The 24,129-nt window shown below is 42.5% G+C and overlaps 1 protein-coding gene across 1 annotated transcript in view; it reads right to left on the minus strand.

The window, feature by feature from the left end:
- Positions 1 to 508: 508 nt before the first annotated feature.
- KCMF1 (potassium channel modulatory factor 1) overlaps positions 509 to 24,129 on the minus strand; it is a 70,198-nt gene continuing 46,577 nt past the window's right edge. Inside the window, exons 3-7 of the mRNA XM_077817920.1 lie at positions 22,778 to 22,917; positions 14,164 to 14,265; positions 11,271 to 11,445; positions 7,932 to 8,214; positions 509 to 1,141 (exon numbers count right to left, since the gene is read on the minus strand). Of these exons, the coding sequence (XP_077674046.1) occupies positions 880 to 1,141; positions 7,932 to 8,214; positions 11,271 to 11,445; positions 14,164 to 14,265; positions 22,778 to 22,917 (962 nt within the window). The 3' untranslated portion in view covers positions 509 to 879. The remainder of the gene's footprint in view (positions 1,142 to 7,931; positions 8,215 to 11,270; positions 11,446 to 14,163; positions 14,266 to 22,777; positions 22,918 to 24,129) is intronic.

Genomic DNA, 24,129 nt, shown 5'->3' on the forward strand with positions numbered 1-24,129 from the left:
ATAAATGAATCATCTACACCTGAATAAAACATGTTTAACAGTTGAAAAATTTTAACAACCACAAAAAGGAAAAACTTTAAACAAAGATGAACAAGATTTGATTTTAGGGCACACAAAAGCCCTTTGCAGTAGATTCCAGCAGTGGCATTACTGTTGTGTCTCCTACAGATGCATAAAAGAGAAGCTGAACTCCACATGGACGCGATGACTAATATGGCAACATAATAGTCACATATAGCGAAATGCCAAACCCTGGAAACCACAATATATCCCACTGCAGAGCTTGCTTTATGTGCTGGAAGCACATAGGAAATAGGTGATTCAGTCACATATTATTCAAAAGCTACTTCATGGCTACAAACTGCTAGTGAACACAAACCTTTTTGTCATGTAACCTTTGAATAATGGGAGAAGCTTTGGGTTTTTATAGTTTTACTCCTTGTATTTAATTTTTTAAATGACAAGGTCACTAAAACTCATGCACGCTGCAAAAAACCTCATGCAGTAGTTAAGGTAAACCATCCAAGCAGTTTTTATTCATTAATATTCATAAATACACACAGCAGCTTCATTAGAGATTTTTCATTTTTTCCTCTTCAGTTTGAACGTGGAGTATTAGGAGAGCCTTTTGCATGTCAAGGTACAGAACACAGAGGTTTCTCCTCTGCACTGCAACCTACATTTACCTGCTAGAAGTAAAAATTAGTTAAGTGGAAATGATTATCATATATATCTTTTCTCTCTTCCTTTTGAATGTACACAATGTAACAAGAGTGACAGACCTGAAATTACAATCACCAAAACAAACCCAAGATAGTAGTTGTCCACTTTCATTGGCAAATACAGCACAGAGGACATTGTCTGCGAAGTGGGATGTCATCAAAGAGGAGGTGGAGGAGGCTCGTTTCCTTTATTACTCTCTTTTAAATTTAGGTTTTCTAAAGCAACATCTAAAGGCATAATATCTACACAGCCCATAGCACCAAAATCGGCAATTTCCCCCCTCTCATCCTCATCTGAGGAGGAACTTTCTTCCCGCATCAAAGTGGACAGTAGAAGCTCTTGAACAAATAGGCTACGGTCTGCCCGTTCGCTTTCCATTGACTGACGCTCTGCTTCTGACATCTTAGGATCATTCAACCTGCACAACAGTGAAGGGAGAGACAAGACAGACAGTTGATAAAAGCCCACTTTGCTGAAGCTATTACACTGCAAGAATGCTCTCATCTGCTGGACTGACACACACTGGAAGGTGTTTGTGACCACAACTTGGGAACCAGTATGTGTATTGCTATCCTGCGCTTTGGAGGCGGACAGATCTGACAATGACTGATATACCTGATCCAACTAAAACAGACATTTCAAAAACCTTCTGTTTCAAGTCACAACAGTCTGCGCAGATTGGATTGATAAAATGGAGAAATTAAATTCTGAATGCAAACAACATGAAAACTTGCACCACTAAATGTAAAATATTCTATTCTACACACTCTCTGAAAGTCTGTAACTGAAAAGTCTGTAAATACCAGCCCCTGGATTATTTCTAAAAGATTTTAATTTATGTCACATACATTTGATCTCTGGAGGTCAGATTTTTGGTAATTTAGGTAAAACTCAGCATGACAGCAATAAATTATTTGATATAAACTTCAAGTTTCTGCCATAGTTTTCCAGCAGACAGAAGCTGAGGAAATGCTGTAGAGGAGAATGTATCACTTGAAGCCAAAAGATGAAAAAAGTAACAGGAACTTTAAAATCCAGAAGGCCTGCATATTACAATGCCTCGAGCATCCCAAGAGAGCTGGAATCACAAAGATGATGGGCCTTTTTTACAGAACCACCCCGGAGTTTAATGTTTTCTAAAGCAGTAGTATTTATTAATGACATCTTTGTTTACTACATTTTTCTTCTATTCTCGCCTAAAATGTAAAAAAATATCTAATGTATATAAAAAAAAAAACCCGGTTACCTACCTTTCATAACGGCTGCTCTTTGAGACGTGTTGCTCATGTCCATTCTATTCTAGCTGTGCATTTGCCCACATGCGCGGTCGGAGGTTTTTGCCTTAGCGGCATCCCTAGGGTTGGCTGTGGCATCCCCTTGAGTGCCGCACTCATGCTGCGGTATATCCAGAGCCACTGACCCTATGCGCTCTCAGTTCCTTCTTACCAACAACTCCAACAGAGCGCCAGGAGAGCCGGTAACGGAATGGACATGAGCAACACATCTAGGAGAACAACAGTTACAAAAGGTAGGTAACTGTTTTTTCTTCAAGTGCTTGCTCATGTCAATTCCATTCTAGGAGACTCACAAGCAGTATCCCTGGTCACAGGCTCGGAATTCACAAAGCCAGCATTGTCTTGGGCTTGCTGGGTGAGCGCACAACGAGACGTAAACATGTGGACAGACGACCAGGTAGCGGCCCTGGAGATATCCTGAATCGGCACCTGGGCCAGGAAGGCTGCTGACGAAGCCTGCGCCCTAGCCAAGTGGGCATGCACGGTCGCCGGTGGAGGTATGTTTGCAGGTCATAGCAGTAACGGATGCAGGCTGTGATCCAAGACGAAATCCTCCATGCAGACACTGGGGGACCTTTCATCCTTTCTGCCACCGCAATGAACAACTGTGTTGACTTACGAAATGGCTTGGTCCTGTCAACGTAAAAGGCAAGTAAGTGTCCTCCTGATGTCCAGGGCATGCAATTTGTGCTCCTCTTCCAATTTATGAGGCTTCAGAAAGAAGACAGGGAGAAAAAGTCTTGGCCAGTAAAGAACTGTGAAACTACCTTGTGCAGGAACGCTGGCTGTGGCCACTGCTGGACCCTGTCCTTTTAGGACACCACATAGGGTGACTCTGAAGAAAGTGCCCTGATCTCAGAGACCCTACAGGCAGATGTTATTGCGACCAGGAAAGAAACTTTTCAGAGGAGGAGGAGAAGGGAGAAGGAAGCTAGAGGCTCGAAGGGAGGACCCATGAGCTGCAACAGCACAAGATTCAAGTCCCAGGGAGGGATGGGATCCCTGACATGCAGGTAGAGACACTCCAGACCTTTCAAAAACTGGACCATCATGTTGTGAGTGAAGACCAATCTGCCCTAGAGCAGAGGCTGGAAGGCCAAAATAGCGGCCAAGTGATCTTCGATCGATGACAGGAACAACCCCTGGAGCCTGAAGTGCAGAAGATGGTCCAGGATCGCCTGCAGCGAGGCCTGCTCAGCCCAGATACCCCAGTCCAAGGCCCAGCCCATGAACCTCTTCCACTTGGCCAGGTCGGTCGCTCTGGTGGAGGGCTTTCTGCTACCCACAAGACCTGTTGGACCCAGACCAAGTATTCCTGTTTTTCCGCATTTAGCCATGTGGAAGTCACGCTGTCAGGTGTAGCGCCGTCAGGTTCGGATGCAGAAGACTGCCATGGTTCTGGGACAGCAGATCTGGCCAGAGAGGCAACTGCTGTGGGGCAGCTACCGAAAGGTCCATCAGTGTGCCGAACCAGTGCTGCTGAGGCCACACGGGAGCTAACAGGATCACCTTCGTTTGTCCTGTTTGATCTTCATAAGGACCTTGTGGATTAGCATCACTGGTGGGAAGGCGTACATCAGACCCCACAACCTCAGGAGCAGAAAGGCATCTGACAGGGAGTCCTTGTTCAATCCCCAGAATGAGCAGAACACGTGGCATTTCCTGTTCTGACAAGATGTGAATAGGTTCACCTGGGGAGTCCCCCACCGCCGGAAGATCACACGTGGGTGGGTAGAATGACCGCTCGTGGTGAGATGAGAAGGTCCTGCTGAGGTGATCTGCTACCATGTTCTTGGGCCTGGGCAGATGTGCAGCCACCAGATGGACGGTATGCTGCACACAGAAGTCCCAAAGGCAGAGAGCATCTTGGCAAAGGGCCGATGACCTGGCCCTGGCCCCACCTGTTGATGCAATACATTGCTGTGGTATTGTCTGTCAGGACCTGCACAACTTTGCCCTTCACGTGGGGCAGGAAAGCCTGGAAAGCCAGGCGAAGCACTTTGAGCTCCCTGACGTTTATGTGGAGGGACAGACTGTCCCACGACCAGCAGCCTTGCATGCTGAGCTCGCCTAGGTGGGCTCCCCAACCCAGGTCTGACGCATCAGAAACCAGGGTCAGCGATGTGGACCTCCCTCCAACACAGATTTGGGGCTCAGCTGCCAATCTAGAGATGATTGGATGTGAACCGAAACCCTGATCATCCAGTCTAGATCGTGTCTGTTGGGGATGTACACCAATGCCAACCACGCTTGCAGTGGCTGGAGATGGAGCCAGGCATGCTGGTCCATGTATGTACATGCGGCCATGTGGCCTAACAACTACATGTCAGTGTGAGCAGTGGTGAGTGGGAAGTTTTTCACGTGGGAGATCAAGTCTGATATGGCTTGTAATCGCGCCTCCGGAAGGAAGACTCTGGCTCATGTGGAGTCAAGAACCGCCCCAATGAACTCTATTCGTTGCAGGGACCTTACGGTTGATTTCTTTTCATTTATCAACAGGCCCGGGTCACGACAGGTGGAACAAACAAGATCGAGGCTTCTTTGCATCTGATCCTGAGACCTGCCCTTTATGCACCAGTCGTCGAGATATGGATAGACCTGAACCCCTCGACGCCTGAGGTAAGTGGCCACTGGTGCCATACCTTTTGTAAACACCCTTAGGGAAGACGAGAGACCAAAGGACAACGCTGTGACTGGAAATGGTGCCCACCCACCACAAAACGGAAGAATTGTCTGCAACCTTCGAAGATGGAGATATGGAACGTAGTTCTAAACTAAACCCATTTTCCCAATCCAAAATGTTTATCACCTTAACCTTCTCCCTGGCTGTAGATCCTTCAGATCAAGGGCGGCGTACCAATCTCCTGGATCCAAGGAGGGGATGAATGAGGCTAGGGAGACCATGTGGAACTTCAACTTTTTGAGAGACTTGTTGCTGCAGGTCCAGAATGGGTCTTAGACCCCCCTTCACTTTCAGGATTAGGAAATAACAGGAGTAGAACCCTTTTCCCCTCATGTCCCAGCGGACCTCCTTCACTGCCCCCAGCTGCATGAGGTTCTCGACCACCTGAATGAGGAATTGCTTGTGAGAAGGGTCCCTGAAGAGGGATAGATGGGCATGCGTGCGCGTGTAGGGGTGGCCAAGATTTGCAGGGTGTAGCCCTGAGATACAATCTCTAGCACTCAACGGTCCGAGGTGACCTGTGACCAGGCAGAACAGTAGGGACAAAGACAGTTGAGGAACTGCCCCGAATTCCTGGTCCGAGTCCTAGGGCAGTGAGTCCTTGAATTTACGGAGGGAGTCCCATAAGTTGAAGTACCACGACCGAGTCTGCTCTCACCATGGGGATCTGCACCGAGGAGACAGCCGGCAGGAAGATGAACGGTGCCAGCAATACAGTGACTGGTGCCTTCCTCTAGGCAACCCACGTGGAGAGGGCAGAGACCGTGAGTGTGCTGCCGGTGATGTAGGACGTCCCACAGAAGACAGAGACCTTGGGCATGGAGACAGGGATCGTTGTCTCATCTCCAGAGACCAGCGTCGTTCACCCGCCCTTTGAGGGGTCTTTGCAGCTGGCTTGCCATCACCAGGAGCCTTTGCTGTGACCTGTGACACACGCGGTGCCGGCAGAGACCTCTGCTCTCTGGGCACCAGGACAGCCTGGGAAGGCTTCGGTACTGCCATCAGTGTGGGTCCTTTACTGCTCCCTGGAGTTGGTGGCAGATCCCTCAGGGGGCAGGAGGCCCCATCAGGTGGGGTCCCCATCTGGCTCCGGTGTGGGCTGTTGGCCTGAATCGGTCCTTTTCCCTTCTTGCTTGGTGCTGGGGAGTCACTCTTCTTCAATCTCTTCTTAGGCAGTGCTGGGGAGCAGCGACGGGCAGAGCCCAGTGCCGCGGGTGTGCTGCGCACCGAGGCTGGGGTGCTTAGGGCAGAGTCTGACCGGGAAGGCTCAGATGTCAGATAGAGAGCAGCCTCCAAGAGGAGGGTTTCCAAACGGATGTCTCGTTCTTTCTGAGTTCTGGGATGAAAGTTCTTACAGATGCAACACTTCTTCACATGTCATTCCCCCAAGCATTTGAGGCAGCTGTTATGGAGGTCACTAACAGGCACAGAGGCCTGTTATAGTCAGAGCAGGGCTTAAACCCAAAGACCGGGGCATGTCCCACTGGGGGCGTCCCGCTAGGACTCTAACTACACTACTTAACTACTTTTTAACTAATCACTATAAACAAACTATTTACGAAGCCCTAAGGCTCAAAGACTGAAGTAGAAGAACTGCTAGCCCTCACGAGGCAAGGGAAAGAGGTGCTCCAACTACCCACCCCGGGTGGTCAGAACGAACTGAGAGGGCGTAGGGCTTGCGGCGCCTAATATACCGACGCATAGGCGTGGCACTCAAGAGGGCATCACAGCCAACCCGACGGATATCGCTAAGGCAAAAATCTCCAAGGGCCACGCACATTGGCATGCACACATCTGAAATGGAATTGACATAAGCAAGCATTCGAAGAAGAAACACTATTCAACCTCCAGTTAGGATGAAATACCATTTAATGTTAACTTCCAGGTTCTCTTTCTCTATATTAGAGCTCAAACAGATAGGCTGATATAACTGGAAATGCTCTTACGTTCCTGGAAGGAGTAATGTAAACAAGCACAATCAACAGGAAATTATCTATAAAGTAAAATCCCTTTATGCCTCTCCAACTGATGTTAGAGAACTCAAGAAGCAGTGAACAGTGTTAACATGGATACAGCGAGTGGACAAACACTGGTGTTTAAAATGAGATGAAACAAAAATTTTCTGTTTGCATTTATACTGTAGGGATCCAGTCAAAAATTCCACAGCTATACTTCGAGCACTGCAGTGGCTAAGACAACTGTTAGAATCAATTCCTCTACAAAGTCAGCAGAAAATGAATTTTTAAGTGGTAAAAATGGTTGTAAATCTTGTGACTACACAAACCTTTAACTACCCCACAACTGTGTGGAAGAAAAGCAACAAGGTTATGTGAGAGACTGCCTCTCACCTATACCCAGCACGAAAGCTAACTGGATACTCTTGCTGGCAACTTCTTGGGACAGTAGCTTCCAGGAGTGGTAGGAGGGCTCTCTCCATGGCAGTCTGCAAAAGCTGGAAGCTGACTGCAAGCAACATCTGTTTGACTTTAGTTCCTAGGTTGGCTTTTCACTTTAGTCTCATCTTTACTCCTGACAACATGGATTCAGCAATAGCAGTTAAAAGCCATTCACTACAGCTTGCGTTTCTGCAATCAATGTTTTCATTTTGTACCTAAGTGATTAACTGCCATGGAAAATAGCTGATATCAGTTACAAACAATAAACTGAACTAAATTAATTACTCTTATAGCATATATATAAATGATATTTAACTTCATTCTAACTTTTTGGGCAGAACAGATGGTGTATAATGCAGTGCAGTTTTACAGGCTATATGAAAAACACTGCATTCAGACCAAGCACTTGCATGTTTAACAGAATAAATATAACTAATGCTCTACTGACGATCATCCATTACTAGCACTAAGTCAAAGTGCAAAATCATTTTGCCAAGATTTCAAGTGTCTACAATTCAGAACTCTGTGGTACCTAAAGATCTGCTGAACACTAGCGTATGCATTTTGCATGATCACCTATTGGCTAAACAAATTATGCTGGGCATTGGCGATTGGGGGGATATGGGACATTAAGCTGCAATTAAATACCCCAACTAGGCATGGCACTTAAGCATGTGCTTAACTTTAAGCATATGAGTAGTCCTATTGAACTTAATGCAACAATTTATGGGCTTAAAGTTAGCTACATGCTTAAGCACCTTGTCAAATCAGGGTCAAGAATAGGGTTAGTGCATGTAATAAAAGTAATCGGAATACATTTTTAGAATGAGTTACCTTGTAAGAAGAAACTGAGAGTTCTGGATAGCCTGCTGACTATTTTCTGTGTTAGATGTGTTGGTTGTTGCTGTAGATTGTGTAATAGTGGTGGTGACACTGCTCGTATTGGTGCGTCTGGTTGCGTTGCGTGCTGTCTCCAGCTGCTGTCGTGCTGCCTGTGCGTGTTGTCGTTCTAACTGCAGTTGCATCTGCAACTGCTGTAACTGAGAAGCGGAAGGGCCAGAGGAATTGAGCTGTCCTCCTGCAGAACGCCTCACGCCTGATAACTGAGATAAAAGCTCTGCAAAGAGGAGAAAAGTACTACAGTGAAATTTGCTTAAATTAATACTAACAAATGAGAGTACAAGTATTTCCTGTGCATCAATCTCCCCATCTCTTATTTCTTTTAAAATACTTCATCATTATCTATATCAGAGGTGGGCAAACTGTGGCCTGCGGGCCACATTCGGGCCGCGGGACCGTCCTGCCTGGCCCTTGAGCTTCCCGCCGGGGAGGCTAGTTCAGCCCCACCCCTGTTGTCCCCCTCCCCCGCAGCCACGTGGGCAGCGCTCTGGGCAGCAGGGCTGCGCGCTCCTGCAGGGCAGTGCGTCTGGCTCTGGCCAGGCGGCGCGGCTGCCAGACATGTTGCTCTGAGCGGCATAGTAAGGGGGCCAGGGGGCAGTCAGGGGACAGGGCGTGGTTGGATAGGTGTGGGAGTCCCAGGGGACCTGTCAGAGGGCAGTTGGTTGGGGCGGAGGTTCTGGGGGGGTGAGGGGGGCGCGGCGGTCAGGGGACAGGGAGCAGGGGGGATTGGATAGGCATGGGAGTCCAGAGGGGCCTGGATCGAGGGTGGTGCCGGGGGAGGTGTTAGGGGCAGGGAACAAGGAGCTGGGAGGGTTGGATGGGTCGGAGGTTCTGAGGGGGGCAGTGCCAGGCTGTTTCAGGGGCACCGCCTTCCCTATCCAGCCCTCCATACAGTTTTGCAACCCTAATGTGGCCCTCAGGCCAAAAAGTTTGCCCACCCCTGATCTAGCTCAAACTGCCAGATGGGCACATAGTGCTTTACAAAACACTTAAGACACATTCCATTCCCCAAGATCAAAGCATCATTTATACTATTCATTTCTTTACTAGGATGAAGCAATTCAGTCTGAATCATTTGAACAGTAAAAAGAAAGGGCATCTCCTAGACTGGATTGACTACAAGGTGATATCTTCAGTTGCTAGCTCCCTAAAGTGTTATCTTCTAAGCAAAATGGCTGTTGCCTCAGCAACCATTTCCATTTTGTCTTTTCATAGGTGCTCTCCTCCCGCCCCCCCGGCTCACTATCTCCATGCTATACACAAGGGAAGGTGTACTGTAGAAAAGAAAAATGACACTACTGACACTTCTGTCAATTAGTTTTGGGGAATATTCAATTCAGAACATAGATTTCCACCATACCGTACATTGTGTAATTTCTGTTGGGTTCACAAGATAGACAGTAAACTAGTTTTCCCTGAATTTGGATAAATAATATACTTACATTTGCCTGGCAGGTGTTAGTATGACTTGCCTCATACTGGCCTGATAAAGATGCCTACTGCTACAACAGCAGTAAAGATCTGCCTAGATAAAGACATGTCTGGCTTTGGACAGGGCTAATATAGAATTGTTCAGTTTTAGGGGGATCAGAGTGGGAACTGTGGTGAGTTTTGCCTGTACGAAAAAGTATTTCAAAAAATAAACAGTGTAAGAAGAAATACTGCCCATATGTTATGGTAGAACCTATCTGCATTCATAAAGCTTGTGGGAAGCGTTAATTTGTTGTGTTTTGTTTGGGGAGGGAGGAGGGGAAATTTTGTCTTTTGCATACAATTATCCCTCTGAAATATTTATACATTTGTATTAGTCCCACAAAGGTTTTGGAAGTTGGAAGCAAGTGGCATGACTGAAACAAGGGGACTCTCCAAACTCATGAGGGTGGCTCCAAGCAACTAAATCCTGGACTCGATTCACTTAATTTTAACATTGCTATTTTTAAATGTACCCATTTTGCTGTGGAAATGTGGTTACAAAAACAAAGCCCTTAATTCTTGAAACAGAATAATTGCATTTCAGGTTTTTTGTTTTTTCCCCCCAAGTAACTTCTAATGCCCTTTCATATTACAGGTCAATTTTCTTCCATCTTTCTTTACTGTATTGTCCAGGAGAGGGACATACATTTCTGGAAGGAAAATCTAAGACTGGGGGTGTGTTGGGGTTAACCCTGTAATGATAACCCAGGCTGGGAAGAGCCAGAGTGTAACCCAAGTGTAGCTGGCAGGCTGCAGTTACACACAGACACTCGGGGTGTGATTTGCATGCTGGAAGGCTGTTTGTGAGCAGCCCAGGTGGGAGCTACTTCAGCAAGGCACCCAAGGCTGCATGGCTGGGGTGACACTGCTGCTCATTAGTCTGGATTGTACCCTAGTATGTCACTATCTCATTATAGACAAGTTTTCCCCACCCCCAGAATCATACAAGTGGAAAAATAATACTTAAAGGGTATCCATATACACCCTAAAAATCCACAAATTAATATTTGGAACTTGAAAATAAGAGACTTTCCTCTCCCAAACTGTTTTGACCAGAAGCTGCCACAAATGCTTACAATTACAACAGACCATCTTTGTAAGTGCTTGGTAATCTTTTAAAATTTATATTAAAATTAGCAAGTCTGCCATTCAGTCCGCAGTCTGAATGCAAACAGAAGACATTTTATAATGTTTATCAATAATATCAAAATGTAGCTCATTTAATCTTGATGAACGCTGAAGTATAGCGTTTTTGTGTGGAGTAAAGATTCAGATACCTAATCTTCCCCATGAGTAATTCTATACATGTGACAAATACACATTAGAAGCACTGAGGTAGATAATGGATTTTGAAAACACCGTTCACTTTTAAAATATATAACAATGCATGCAGGTAGGCTGTCCGAGGGGACTGGACCAGAGACCTTTGGAATGTAAAGGACCAGAGTTTTTAGATTCAGAGATCCTCGATTCAATCCTTCTGTACAATTCAATCAATGGCTTGTTACTGAACTTTTAGTAAACTACTTTTTAAGACTGATAGATTTGGAAGTATCACCTCATATGACAATCTGTTTTTAACTTTCAACTTTACCTTGGAAGAAGGCACATTGCTATCAATAAAATCTTCTCATTTTGGGGAAGGGAGAGAATTTCTGGTCCTAGCACGTGCTCATGCATACAAGCACACACAAATACACACACAATAAATATGGACAAGCAGAGCAACCATTCTCTTGGATTTTGTCACTGAGTGTGGAGAAAAACTCTAAAGGGAAAATAAGGAATTATGACTCTTACCAGCTATAGGATCCATAGCTTCCCTATTGCTTGGAGAATATGAACTCTGCGAAGATGAAAGCCCACCAGTGGAACTGCTAGTAAAGTGCATGTTTGATCTACGTGCGCGAGGGCCTCCCAACCCCCGGCCTGGGTGAAACATTCTACGCACATGCCGAACACCGCTGGACTCATCATAACCAAACAGTTAAGAAAATACCAAACTGTGATAGAGTGTTAAATGCGAGAGCTTAACCAGTAGAATGGGCTGTGGGGATGGCACACTGTATTCTTTGTACAAGTCAAGTATAAAACAACTCAATCTTAACTATGCAACCAGAGCCTGTAGTGCCATAGTACATGGAACTCAAGACTTCTATAGTTATTTGCACCAAGCTTCACTATTATTCTCACATTCACTATCAGTTCCTCCTTGTCTGCAGGGAATCCTCCCTGAGACTTCTTATTTGCTAGATCATAAAGGTGTTTTCTAGATAATTTAAGAACCTCTGTTGATTGTTTCGCTATATTTAGTACTCAGCAGATGCATGGGAAGTTACAATCGCCAAGTTCTGGATACTGAGTACCGAACATTGATCCAAGAAACTTTCTGGCTGCAGCGGGGAGTGGGGAGCTGAGAACCTGAAGGGTGTGGGCAGTTGGGCTCCTGGCACAGAGCTGCATTTGGAGCTGAGAGCCCAGGCTCTCAGCCCCCTCCTCCTGCCCTTAAGTAGGTGGAAACGCTACTGGTGAGGATGCACACCAGTGACAGAAGGCGGGTAGTGTGGACACGAACCGCTGCAGTAATTACCTATGTTAGGTCGACTTAAGTTTCTAGCGTAGACACTCAGTGCAAGCTTGAAAGTTTGTTTCTCTCACCAATAGAAGTTGGTCCTATAAAAGATATTACCTCACCCACCTTGTCTCTCTAATAGCCTAGGACCAACACAGCTACAACACCACTACATATAAAGTCTATATTAAACACAGCCCTATGCTAAAGATCCTCCAAATGATACAGGTGTCCAATAAGGGATTCAGAGTGCAAACAGGAGCCATGGATTTCACATGCTTGCTTTTTGGTGACAAAAGGCACAAAATTTTGGGAATTAGCCTTCGATGTAAACTGATAACACTCTAAAGCTCAGATCTGTATCTTAACTCTCCCAGAGTCCACAGGTGTTAAGAGCACATGCTCAGATACAAGTGTAGCAAAGTAATATCAGGACATCACACAGCAGTGTTTTAATAGCTCCTTGAATTTGATAGCTGTCCTCCCTCTTTTTCACTGCAAACTGCTTGAAGAAATAGATGTTTCTCCTCAATGACCCTCTCTCCCAAACCCTTAGTTATTGAGCAATTAGGAAAGGGAACCCAATGGCTCCAGTAAGCCTCCATAATGCTCCCCAAGCTGTTATGGGTGTAAATGCATCATAAGGCAGTATGAGCTTCCATCTTTAATTTTCTTAATGTCTAACACCTTCCATATCAGATATGGACTATTAGTTTAGAAACCAAAATATTTATTTTGTAATGGTTAGCACTGCAACTTTATCTTAGTATCTTAAAAGCAAGCTCTGATTTTTCTGGATCTTCTTCGCTGCTAGTAAAAAATATTCTTTAATTGAACAGTTTCATCAATATGTGAGGCAGCCTCAAATACTCTTTAGATCAGCTGGGGCGGGGGGGGGAAGAGGCGAAAGAAGAATACCAAAGATGTACATTCTAATTCAATCCCTTAATCACCACAATATGAAGTTAACTTCAATGTGCAACTGGGACCATTTAAATGCTAACACTATAGGAAATCAAATAAAATCACAACGGAATTTCAAACTATTACCTCAAAACACCATCTACTCTCCTTCAGAATGAGAAACTTTTGATAGTTTTTAGAAAGAATACCTAACCTGGAAAAATGGATAAGTGACATAAATTCACTCTTTAAAAGACATTTAATAATCACGTTTTAATTGAGAGAGATAGAAACATTTTATGATAATATATTATAAATGCTTTAATCCTATTATCAGCAATTATTCTATGTGGGTTTCACTGTATAGAGTAATTATAATGAACTCTCAATATGCTGTAGGAAGTTGCCCAGCAAAAAATTTAAATTAGAACAAAATTATCACATTAATTGATGCAAAAGAAAATAAATAGAAATAATATGTTTCTACAGAGCAGTATGTATTGAGAGCCATTTCAGCTCTTCAGTCAGCAGAACAGGATAAATCCTTACAATCTATATCCAAGCTAATGAAAAATCAGCCCAAAGTTACAAGGAATCTCCTGTTAACTTCTCTAATTATCATAAAAATGCCATCAATGAAAGTATCCCATTTAAAATGGCAGTATATAGCTGAAGTAAAATTTTTAAAAGTCACTCATCAAAACCAACCCACAACAACCCCTCAAAAAATTGTTTATGGTATAAACTGATTCATCATGTTTGGTGTGTAATTATCTGCAATGTACTGGTGCATTTATATTACTGCTTTGGACCAGTGGTTTTCAACATGTGGTACGCAGACCTCTGGGGGTCCGCAGACTATGTTTAAGATTTCCAAAGCGGTCTGCACCCCCATTTGAAATTTTTTAGGGCTCCACAAATAAAGGTTGAAAACCACTGCTTTAGACAGATACTGTCAGCAGGCAACTTTATTTGCATCTATTTGTTGGTTTTCAAAAACACTAGCAACTTAGGTATTTTATTAGTAGTACAATGAATTATGACATTTGGTTCTACAGTAACTTTTTCATATACTGGTTTTCCAACAACTAAACTAAATGGCAGTTCTAATAGGCTAGTGGAATTAAAATGCCACAACCTGCTTGTAAAATTAAAACAAGCAGTTAATATTATATGTCATACAATCCTGCCTTTTTTACTTGACTTGAGAAAGGATATTAAATCTCTAGGAGCTCTGTGTTCCAGTGTAAGATGTGCTGCAAAGTCATCTGTGACATGATTAGGATCCCCTCCAGGTAACGCTGCACATATTGGACAAATCTGAAATGACAAAGTCAGAAAAACAAGTTTAACAACTTCACAAAACAACAACATGCATTCATCGTTCTGGGCTGATCTCTTAACAATTAGAGATTACTATGTTTTAATAATCAAATTCTAATGCTGCATATTTGTAGTCACAGGTAAAAAGTAGTTTAAAAAAAGTGTTCAAGAAGAACTATTAGCTTAACTAGTTTTTTTAAAAACCAATACTGTCTTCCCGTCTTACTTATGTTTTTAGTAACACCCTGGAAACCCAAAGTGAAATTTATTTTCAAATCAGATTTGTAACTCTCTGGTTTTACAATTTGTCTTAATATGCTAATTTCTATGCAGATAGAGAGGGTCTGTTTACACATGTTGCTAACAGCTCACATGCACCAAACATGGTGACATCATCTTATTCATTCTTTGCTCTTGAAAGCCAGAGGCACACTCTCACATACATTCTATATGTAGACTGAGAAGAGAACTACTCCAAAAGTGAATATTTGATAGCATCTGAACAGGCTGCCTCCCATAACAACATTTAGAGAGTCCAAGGATCTTCAAACTATCTATTCTAGACTCCCCCATCCCAATTTTTTCCCCACCATTGCAGCAACAGTGGAAATATTAGTATGTCCACACACCAGACACAAGTATTTTACTGTGATTGATTGGGTGGGGAAACCCCAGGCTGCATACCATGTCTTGTCTACATGAGTGCTCCCACCATTGCTACCAAGGGTGGTACATCAATGGTGTTAGCAACTGTGGGAAATTTTAGGTAGAAAGTAGTCAAGTGTAGACAGACTCAAAACATTCTAAGGCAGACCTGAGTTTCTCATGGAAATCATGAGAAACAAAAACCACAATGCAGGCCTCATACATACAACTGGCACAAGTCCACTTTTACGCCTTTGCAGGTCACCTTAAATCATCAGTCTCATGTTTTACACCTGCTGAATGCATACATTTAAGAGGAAAATAAGGATTTAAAAATAGACCAGATAAAATTGCTCCTAGTGCAGGGATTCTAAAAAACAATTTAAAAATAATAAATTTAAGTTGACTGTTTCCAGGGCTTTAAATCAGAGCTTTGCTTTTGGGCTACATATATCAACCAGCTTATGTCTAGACTGGATTGCTCACCTTCATGCTGTTGCATAAGTGGTTGTGCTCAGGGAAGCACAATTAATGGGGGGGGGGGGGGAGGGGAACAACACGGGAGGAGGGGAGAGAGGGGGTTTAAACAAAAACTACTTTGGAAAATACAAAACTGCTTCAATAAAAACAGCATGAAACTGCCCCAGTAGCTTGACTGTAATTATGCAGACTGACTATTTTTACAAGTAGTAAAAGGGGCGGCGGGAAGGGGGAGGGGGCAGGGTAACAGGATAGCTGAAGAGCAGGAATCCGCTGGAACTCTTCCAGCAAGGCGCAATGGAGCACGTATATCTTCAACACCAAGGGAAAGGTTTTTACTCTTCATACTTCCTAGTCCTCAAGAAGATGGGAGGTTAGAGACCTATCCTTGATCTCCACAATCTCAACCACTTTATTTGCAAAATGTGATTTTGCATTGTCACTCTTGAATAATCGCATCCCTGGAGAAAGACACATGGTTTATAGCTCTCAATATGAATCACAGGACTGGAAGGGACATTGAGAGGTCATTTAGTCTAGTCCCCTGCACTCATGGCAGGACTAAGTATTAAGTAGACCATCCCTGACAGGTGTTTGTCTAACCTGCTCTTAAAAACCGCCAATGACAGAGATTCTACAACCTCCCTAGGCAATTTATTCCAGTGCTTAGCCACCCTGACAGGAAGTTTTTCCTAATGTCTATCCTAAACATCCCTCGCTGCAATTTAAGCCCATTGCTTCTTGTCCTTCTCCCTCCTCTTTGTAACAACCTCTTATGTATTTGAAAACTGTTATGGCCCCTCTCAGTCTTCTTTTTTCCAGACTAAGCAAACCCAGTTTTTTCAATCTTTCCTCATAGGTCATGTTTTCTAGACCTTGAATCACTTTTGTTGCTCTTCTCTGGACTTCCTCCAATTTGTCCACATCCTTCCTGAAATGTGGTGCCCAAAACTGGACACAATACTCCAGTTGAGGCCTAATCAGCACAGAGTAGAGCGGAAGAATTACTTCTCGTGTCTTACCTACAACACTCCTGCTAATACATCCCAGAATGAAGTTAGCACTTTTTGTTTTTTTGCAACAGCGTTACACTGTTGACTCATACTTAGTTTGTGATCCACTATGACCCCCAGATCCCTTTCCGCAATACTCCTTCCTAGGCAGTCATTTCCCATTTTGTATGCGTGCAACTGATTCTTCCTTCCTAAATGGAGTACTCTGCATTTGTCCTTATTGAATTTCATTCTATTTACTTCAGACCATTTCTCCAGTTTGTCCAGACAATTTTGAATTTTAATTCTATCCTCCAAAGTACTCCCGAAATCATGGATGAAGATATTGAACTGAACCAGACCCAGAACTGATCCCTGCAGGACCTCACTCGTTATGTCCTTCCAGCATGACTGTGAACCACTGATAACTACTCTCTGGGAATGGTTTTCCAACTGGTTTTGCACCCATCTTATAGTAGCTCCATCTAGGTTGCATTTCCCTAGTTTATGAGAAGTTCATGTGAGACTATCAAAAGCTTTACTGAAGTCAAGATATACCACATCTACCGCTTCCCCATCCACAAGGCTTGTTACCCTGTCAAAGAAAGGTATCAAGTGGATTTGACACGATTTGTTCTTGAAAAATCCATGCTGACTGTTACTTATCACCTTATTATCTTCTAGATGTTTGCAAATTGATTGCTTAATTATTTGCTCCATTATCTTTCTGGCTACTGAAGTTAAGCTGACTGGTCTGTAATTCCCCAGGTTGTCTTTATTTCCCTTTTTATAGATGGGCACTATATTTGCCCTTTTCCAGCCTTCTGGAATCTCTCCTGTCTTCCATGACTTTTCAAAGATAATCATTAATGGCTATCTCCTCAGTCAACTCCTTGAGTATTCCAGGATGCATTTCATCAGGTCCTGGTGACTTGAAGATATCTAATTTGTCTAAGTAATTTTTAACTTGTTCTTTCCCTATTTTAGCCTCTGATCCTACCTCATTTTCACTGGCATTCACTGTTAGAGGTCCAATCACCATCAACCTTCATGATGAAAACCGAAACAAAGAAGTCATTAAGCACCTCTGCATTTCCACATTTTCTGTTACTGGTCCCCCCAGCCCCCACCCCATTGAGTAACGGGCCTACCCTGTCCTTGGGTCTTCCTCTTGCTTCTAGTGTACTCATAGAATGTTTTCTTGTTACCATTTATGTCTCTAGTTAGTTTGATCTCCTTTTGTTCCTTGGCCTTTCTAATTTTGTCCCTACGTACTTGTGTTATTTGTTTATATTCATCCATTGTAATTTGACCTAGTTTCCACTTTTTGTAGGATTTACTTTATATTCACTCCACCCAGAGGCATTTTCTCAGAGCTCTGCGATGGGCACCATCCACTTTCAATGCAGGATGCACCCATTTAGCCATGCTACTGTACCCAGAGCTTTTACCAAAGTCTTTCTGGTAGCAGCAGCTTATTTCAGATGGAATGGCTTCACTGTTTTCCCCTACTTGTTGCCAGGACACACCTGGAAGCCCACAAGCTGACCTCATCAATGCTTCAACTACTTTCTTCCCTAGGAATAAGAGTGAACTTGGAAAAGTCTGTCCTCACTCGGATACAGACAACAGACTTCTTAGGGGCCACCCTAGATTCAGTCACAGTGAGAGCTTATCTACCAAGGGACAGGTTTCGTACCACGAGCAACCTAATAAATCAGGTTATGTGCAACCCTTGAGCTCCAGTCAGAACTTGTCTTTACACATGGACCAGTCTATTTTATGAAAATCCATCAGCAACAATAATGGTTAACGTACCAGTCAGAGTCCTTTGAACTTGGAAGAGGGACCAAACAAGCCTGCCCTTTAGTATATGCACTAGCCATTCAATTCCTGACCACTGCCCTTTAATTGTCTTCATCTATTGTAGAAATTAAAATTGGCAACCACGAACAGATTTAACTTCTCACCAAAACTTTGTACAACAGATATAAAATCTGTTCCTTATTTTGGGAAGCTGTGCAGTCTAAATTTCGAAAATATATTACAAAGATACTACCATATATTTTTCAAGTACAATGAGCACATAATAAGCAGAGCAGGTCAAGAATTTTTCAACATTTTTTTTTTTGTGCGAGAAGGGTGCTCAGAAAATGCTGATTCATAAAAATGCATCAGCTTTGACAAAGGTCGTGTTGGAAAGATCGAGGATGGAATTTTTGGTGAGAGAGAGAGCACGAGCCCAGAATAGCTACTAGCCTGGTGCTTTGGGTACTCACCTTGGATGTGGGAGCTCCAGGGTAATGTCCCCACTCTGAATCGGACAGAGAAGGGGACTTGAACCTAGGTCTCTCACATCCCTGGTGAGCACTCTGACTATTGGTTATTCCAGTTGGGGTGGGGGGGGGGGGCGGTCCATGTTTGTTTGTTTTTTTCGGTGGGGAGGAGGGGGAGGGCGGGAGAGGGGAGAACTTGAAAGATGTTGATTTTGCTCCACATTGGAATGAAAACAAATTCTGAAACTCTGATCATTTTTCATGAAACAGAACTCTTGTTTTCCAGCCAGCCTCACTACTAAGTTTAAACATCAAGGGAAATACCACCAATTATTACAATACTACAAATGTCCAAGGAAATTGGGTGTGTGTTGCCCTTCTGAACTGGAAGCTTCCAACTATGCAATCGCTGCCTATAAGGAAAGGCAAAAAACTTCAGTTTTCTAGCCTGTCATACACATTAACATGGCAATGTTTGAACCGGATCAGATTTATTCCGTTGAACTGAGTTCTTTAACTTGCTGCCTAAAATAAGAATTACCAGATACAGGTAAAAACAACCCACAATTAGCCCTGCAAATCTGGCTGAAAGTCAGAAAGCTTTTAATATACACAAGCGTATTTTGATTACCATCGCTATTGTAAGTACTTGCTTGATATCAGCATCTAAGCAAGGATAATTGTTTCAAAACATGGGCTCATAAAGCGATTATAAACCTGAATGACTTTCTCCTGAGTCATGTGCTTATATTCTTTGCTCAACTGCAGCAACACCACAATATTGAAACAAAGTTTTATATGTACCTATAAGAGACTTTATAGCCAATGCTAAATTCAGCTCTTTACTAACACATCATACAAATGTGCACCGGTGCTATGAATACAGTACTATGGATGAAAATATCCTTCACCACCACAAGCTAGGAACAAAGATATGGGTATAAAAATACTGGAGACTGATCTGCAAATAAAGAACAAGAGTTCCATTTTCCAACAGGTGGAGCACCAAAACTCCCACCAAAATCAACAGAGAGGCAGCTGCTCAATACTACAAACTTTGGCCTCAAGTGCAAATGAAAAAAAAAGACATTTTTAAACATAGCTGCAGACCAAAATGTGCCAATTGGAGAAACTCAGACTCAGACAATAATCTATATCTACAAAGTTTCACTGACATCAAGTGGCATGAATCAGAATTACATTACCATACCAATGACAAAAACGCATCTAAATTTAGGGGTTTTATTGCAATCACTTTATTTAAATGTAGCAATTACAGTTAAACCTGAAATTACCTAAAAGAGACCAGCCCTTGGTGGGGGAGGGGGAAGCAGGAAAAAGAAAGTGATGTTCATCTGCCCTTGATACCAGTGTCTAGGTCTAAACAGAATCAACACCCACATTCTAACTCTTAAATCCACCAAAGGTCAAATATGTTACATTCTTCTTTGAAATATGAAAAACTAAAATAAAATAAAGGAGTCAAAAGGGAGGAGGAAATCTGAAACGATGAGAGTTATTTCTCTATCATACATTACGTCTGATATAAAAATATGAAAGCTTGAAATGAATTACATTAACCAATAGCAAACAAAGATAAAACGGAGCAACAAATACATTCACTCCATGTCCCACATATTCCTGAAGCATAAAAAGCATCCAAATCTGAAGATTTCTTGAACGGTTTGATTCCTGGGCGAACTTAACCTAGAATAGCTTAAGAACTGTGTTCCAAAAATGGTCTAGTAGGCAATTTTGTTTAAATCAGGTAGTGAAGAGCTGTGGACTTTTCTAAGACAAAAATAATTTAGAGCTCATCAGTTCCTAAATAGCTGAGGTGTATAATCATTAGTTTCAGACCAAGGTCAAGAACATAGCATTTATAAGGCATCAAAGACAGATTGCAAAGTGTTCTTGAACAGATCCAAGCCTTCCTAGACATAGTAAAGAGGGGTATTTCCCATGTTCAGAAAAAGTTTCAGAGATGGTAACATCTTCCGCCACAGGCAATAATCACACCTAGCTACGAAGGCTTGGTTATCAGTTACTTGCCAACAAACAGCAGAAGCAAAATAGGTCTTCCAGAACTCTACTGTATAATGTGCAATTGAATACCACAGGGTAGGCCTACACTAGAAATGCTAGACTGGCACTGTGGCGGCGATTAGTAGTAAATCCACCTCTCTGAGAGGTAGGTTGATCATACAATTCTTCCCTTGACTTAGCAGTGTGTATACCAGAACTTCACAGTCCTGAGCGATGTAGTTAAGCCGACCTAACTCTGTAGTACAGACCAGCCCCTACCTGCTGTGAACTGATTACTACTATTGAAATGAACAGGAACTCAAGTGATCAATGATAGAGAAAAAGCAAAACCCACCTTACAGGACCAATATACCATAGCATTTTAATTTTATGGACCATTGAACAAGTGATAGTCAAATTCAAAGTTCCTCAGCAGGATCCAGCTTCCTTGAAGGGAAGGCCGCACTGGCTACATCTACACTGGGGGGAAAAAAACAGCCCCAAACAACCTCAGCAGCAAGTCTCAGAGCCCAGGTCAACCGACTTAGGCTCACACTACAGAGCTAAAATTAGCAGTGTAGATGTTCCTGCTTGGGCTAAAGTCTGGGCTCTGAAAACCAACAAGGAGGGTGGGTCTCAGAGTCTGGGCTTGAGCCTGCACAGAAACAGCCACACTGCTATTTTCAGTCCCATAGCACGAGTCTGAGTCAGGTGACCTGGGCTTTGAGACTCTCTGCTGCACATTTGTTTTTTTAAAACAGTGTAGTGGGCTATCCATTAACCCTATCTTCGTAAGAATGAAGCACTTTAAGACACTGCGCATATATACAGTAATCTCAAGAGCAGTCATTTGGTGGTATAACCTTGTTCTGGTAATGCCTGGAATTTCAGAAAAGAAAGGATGTTGTGATAATGCCCTACATGATTCTGGAGTTAGAAATCCAAAATGTGCCATACTGACTTTACACTGGAAAAGAACAGGTTAGACAAATACCTGTCAGGAATGGTCTTGTTATTACTTTGTCCTGCCTTCAGTGCAGGGATTGGATTAGATGACCTACTGAGTTCCCTTCCATGGTTCTATGGAATTGTACTATCCATTTTAACAGCCAGAAGAATGTGTCTGATAACTTTTAATAAGTATTAACAGAAAAACTTTTTGAAGTATTTCTACAAACAATGCCAGATTCATTGAAAAGAGAAAAAGTAGTTTAAAATAGGCTGTTATAAGTTAGGTGCAAACCCTTGTCTACCTCCCAATTCCACAGAATAAAAACCATATAGTTACTCCAGTCTACAGAATATAGACAGTGTGCAGATTTGGTGGCTGGGCTCAGAGAAGTGCTGTTGGGACAATTAGCATGTGGCAGGTTCTAAATGTCCCATAATATGCATCAAAAACATCCCACCGCCCCCCCGCCCCCCCCAAATATAGTCAACATTAGGAATGAGATTTGTGGTCACAAAAAGTAAATTCCATGATATTAGGCTCCCTCCTGAGTTTTTCTGCATTGTACAATATTCAGCAATTTCTAAGCTTTCATTTAAAAAAAGTTAAGTTCATCTTTTCTATTGCGAAGATACAGGTGGCATAATGTAAACTTGATAGAAAACTCTATCCAACCAATATGACATCAGCAAAGGTGTGAACTCACTGCTCAATTCTCCTCAACTTTAGAACTTTAACTAAAATAATACAAATATTAACATTATTTTTAGAAGACTTCTTCTCTTCCCCTTTCATATTTAGAAAGAAATAAGCTATGTAGAAATTAAACACACAAAACTATGTTAATGCAACATTAAAGCTGGCTGGTTAAAATAAAGAAAGTCGGGTAATGCAACAGTTAAGGTTCCAACAGCAATGGTGACTTGATCATGTTGCATATATGTAGTTTAGTAAAATCACTTATGAGAATACTTCAATTGTTTTTAAAATATGACAAACATTCTAATCTCTCAAGTGTTTGTGTGTGTATACACCCACCCACCATTTTTAGAATACATACACAAACTAAAATGAAAGACACAGTTGAGCTTTAATTTCTCATGTTTTCACCATAATTCAAAAGCAATAATGATTCTGCTTACCACTTCTGTTGATGTTTCTGCATGCTCGGAAGTAACATGTTCTTGAAGAGATGTTTCCGTGTAACCCATTTTTCCACAGTAAGGACAAGTAAAAGACTGTGGCTGCTCTACAGAGAAAGCTTCTCCACCATAGTACAAATCTGGGAAAGAAAACCAGTGGGTAGACTTCATTCACGAAGGAGCATTACTAAATACACTGTAGTTAAAATATGTATGGTACTGTCAACTCTGTTACACTAGTCCTTTGGTCAAGTGGCATTTTAACTCAGGCACTTGGTTATATGTCTGAAAACATAAGGAGAACTTGATATTTATAAAGGTGTTCAACGAATTAAACACTCAAAGGAATAAATGGATTATGCTAATTTCATGCTATCAAATACAACAAAACATCATCCAGTAACTGCAAGTGCCTCATGTGCCACTTTCTACCCTAACTTGTCCCCCCAACTCCACTCCCAAACCATTTCCCCTGATGTAAGTTCACTATAATAGAAATGTGGGGGTAGGCAGGTCTCCGGGAGGATAGCTTGGTCACAGCAAATCTACACAAAACAGTATTTAAATGTGTCTTGTCTACAATGGCACTCTTTCTACCACTGTTGGAAATGAACCAACCTTTGCAACAATGGGAAACTGGAGAGAGAAAAAGCCTAGTGCAGACAAAGCTCAAACTTGGTCTATTTACCGAAGCAAATAACACTTGAAAACTGTTATGTTCTAGTTTCCTTTTCAAGCACCTACACCTGTAGAATTTATATAGTTCGACTCCTGAACAAACAGCTACATTAAAATGCACCCCTGCAAACCTGTCATGAAAATGTAACCACCTGTACTAAAAAAAAAAAAAAAAAATGAACTCATCCCTTCTTCACTATGATGACTATAAAACGAATAAAGCTTGTAATTTACTTGCAGGCTTAAAAGAGGTTTTTTTCCTGAGCACATAGATTCAACTCTTTTCCACCATTCTTCTTCCTTGGGCTTGTTGATAGTCAAAGAGTGATTGACATTTATATGGATAAAGAATACACAGTTCTAAATAATAAAGGATTAAAAAACTGAACAAGTTTTGGAAAAAAAATATAAATCTTCATGCTCCAGAGCATAAGCCAACCTCAAAATGATGGGGGTTATGAAGGAACTTCCCTGTGGGCACGTTATTTCATAACTGTCTTGTACAGAGTTCCTTGCACAGAGTTCCTTGCACCTTCTGAAACTTCCGCTATTGGCCTCCGTCAGACAGGATTCGGGGCTAGACAGAGCACTGGTTTAGAATAATTCAAAAGCTGTTATCAATAGGAACTCTTGTGCTCCAAATTAGCACATGCACAGAGCCTCACTGCAGGAAT

This window comes from Eretmochelys imbricata, chromosome 5 (genome assembly GCF_965152235.1).
Source record: "Eretmochelys imbricata isolate rEreImb1 chromosome 5, rEreImb1.hap1, whole genome shotgun sequence".
NCBI lineage: Eukaryota > Metazoa > Chordata > Testudines > Cheloniidae > Eretmochelys > Eretmochelys imbricata.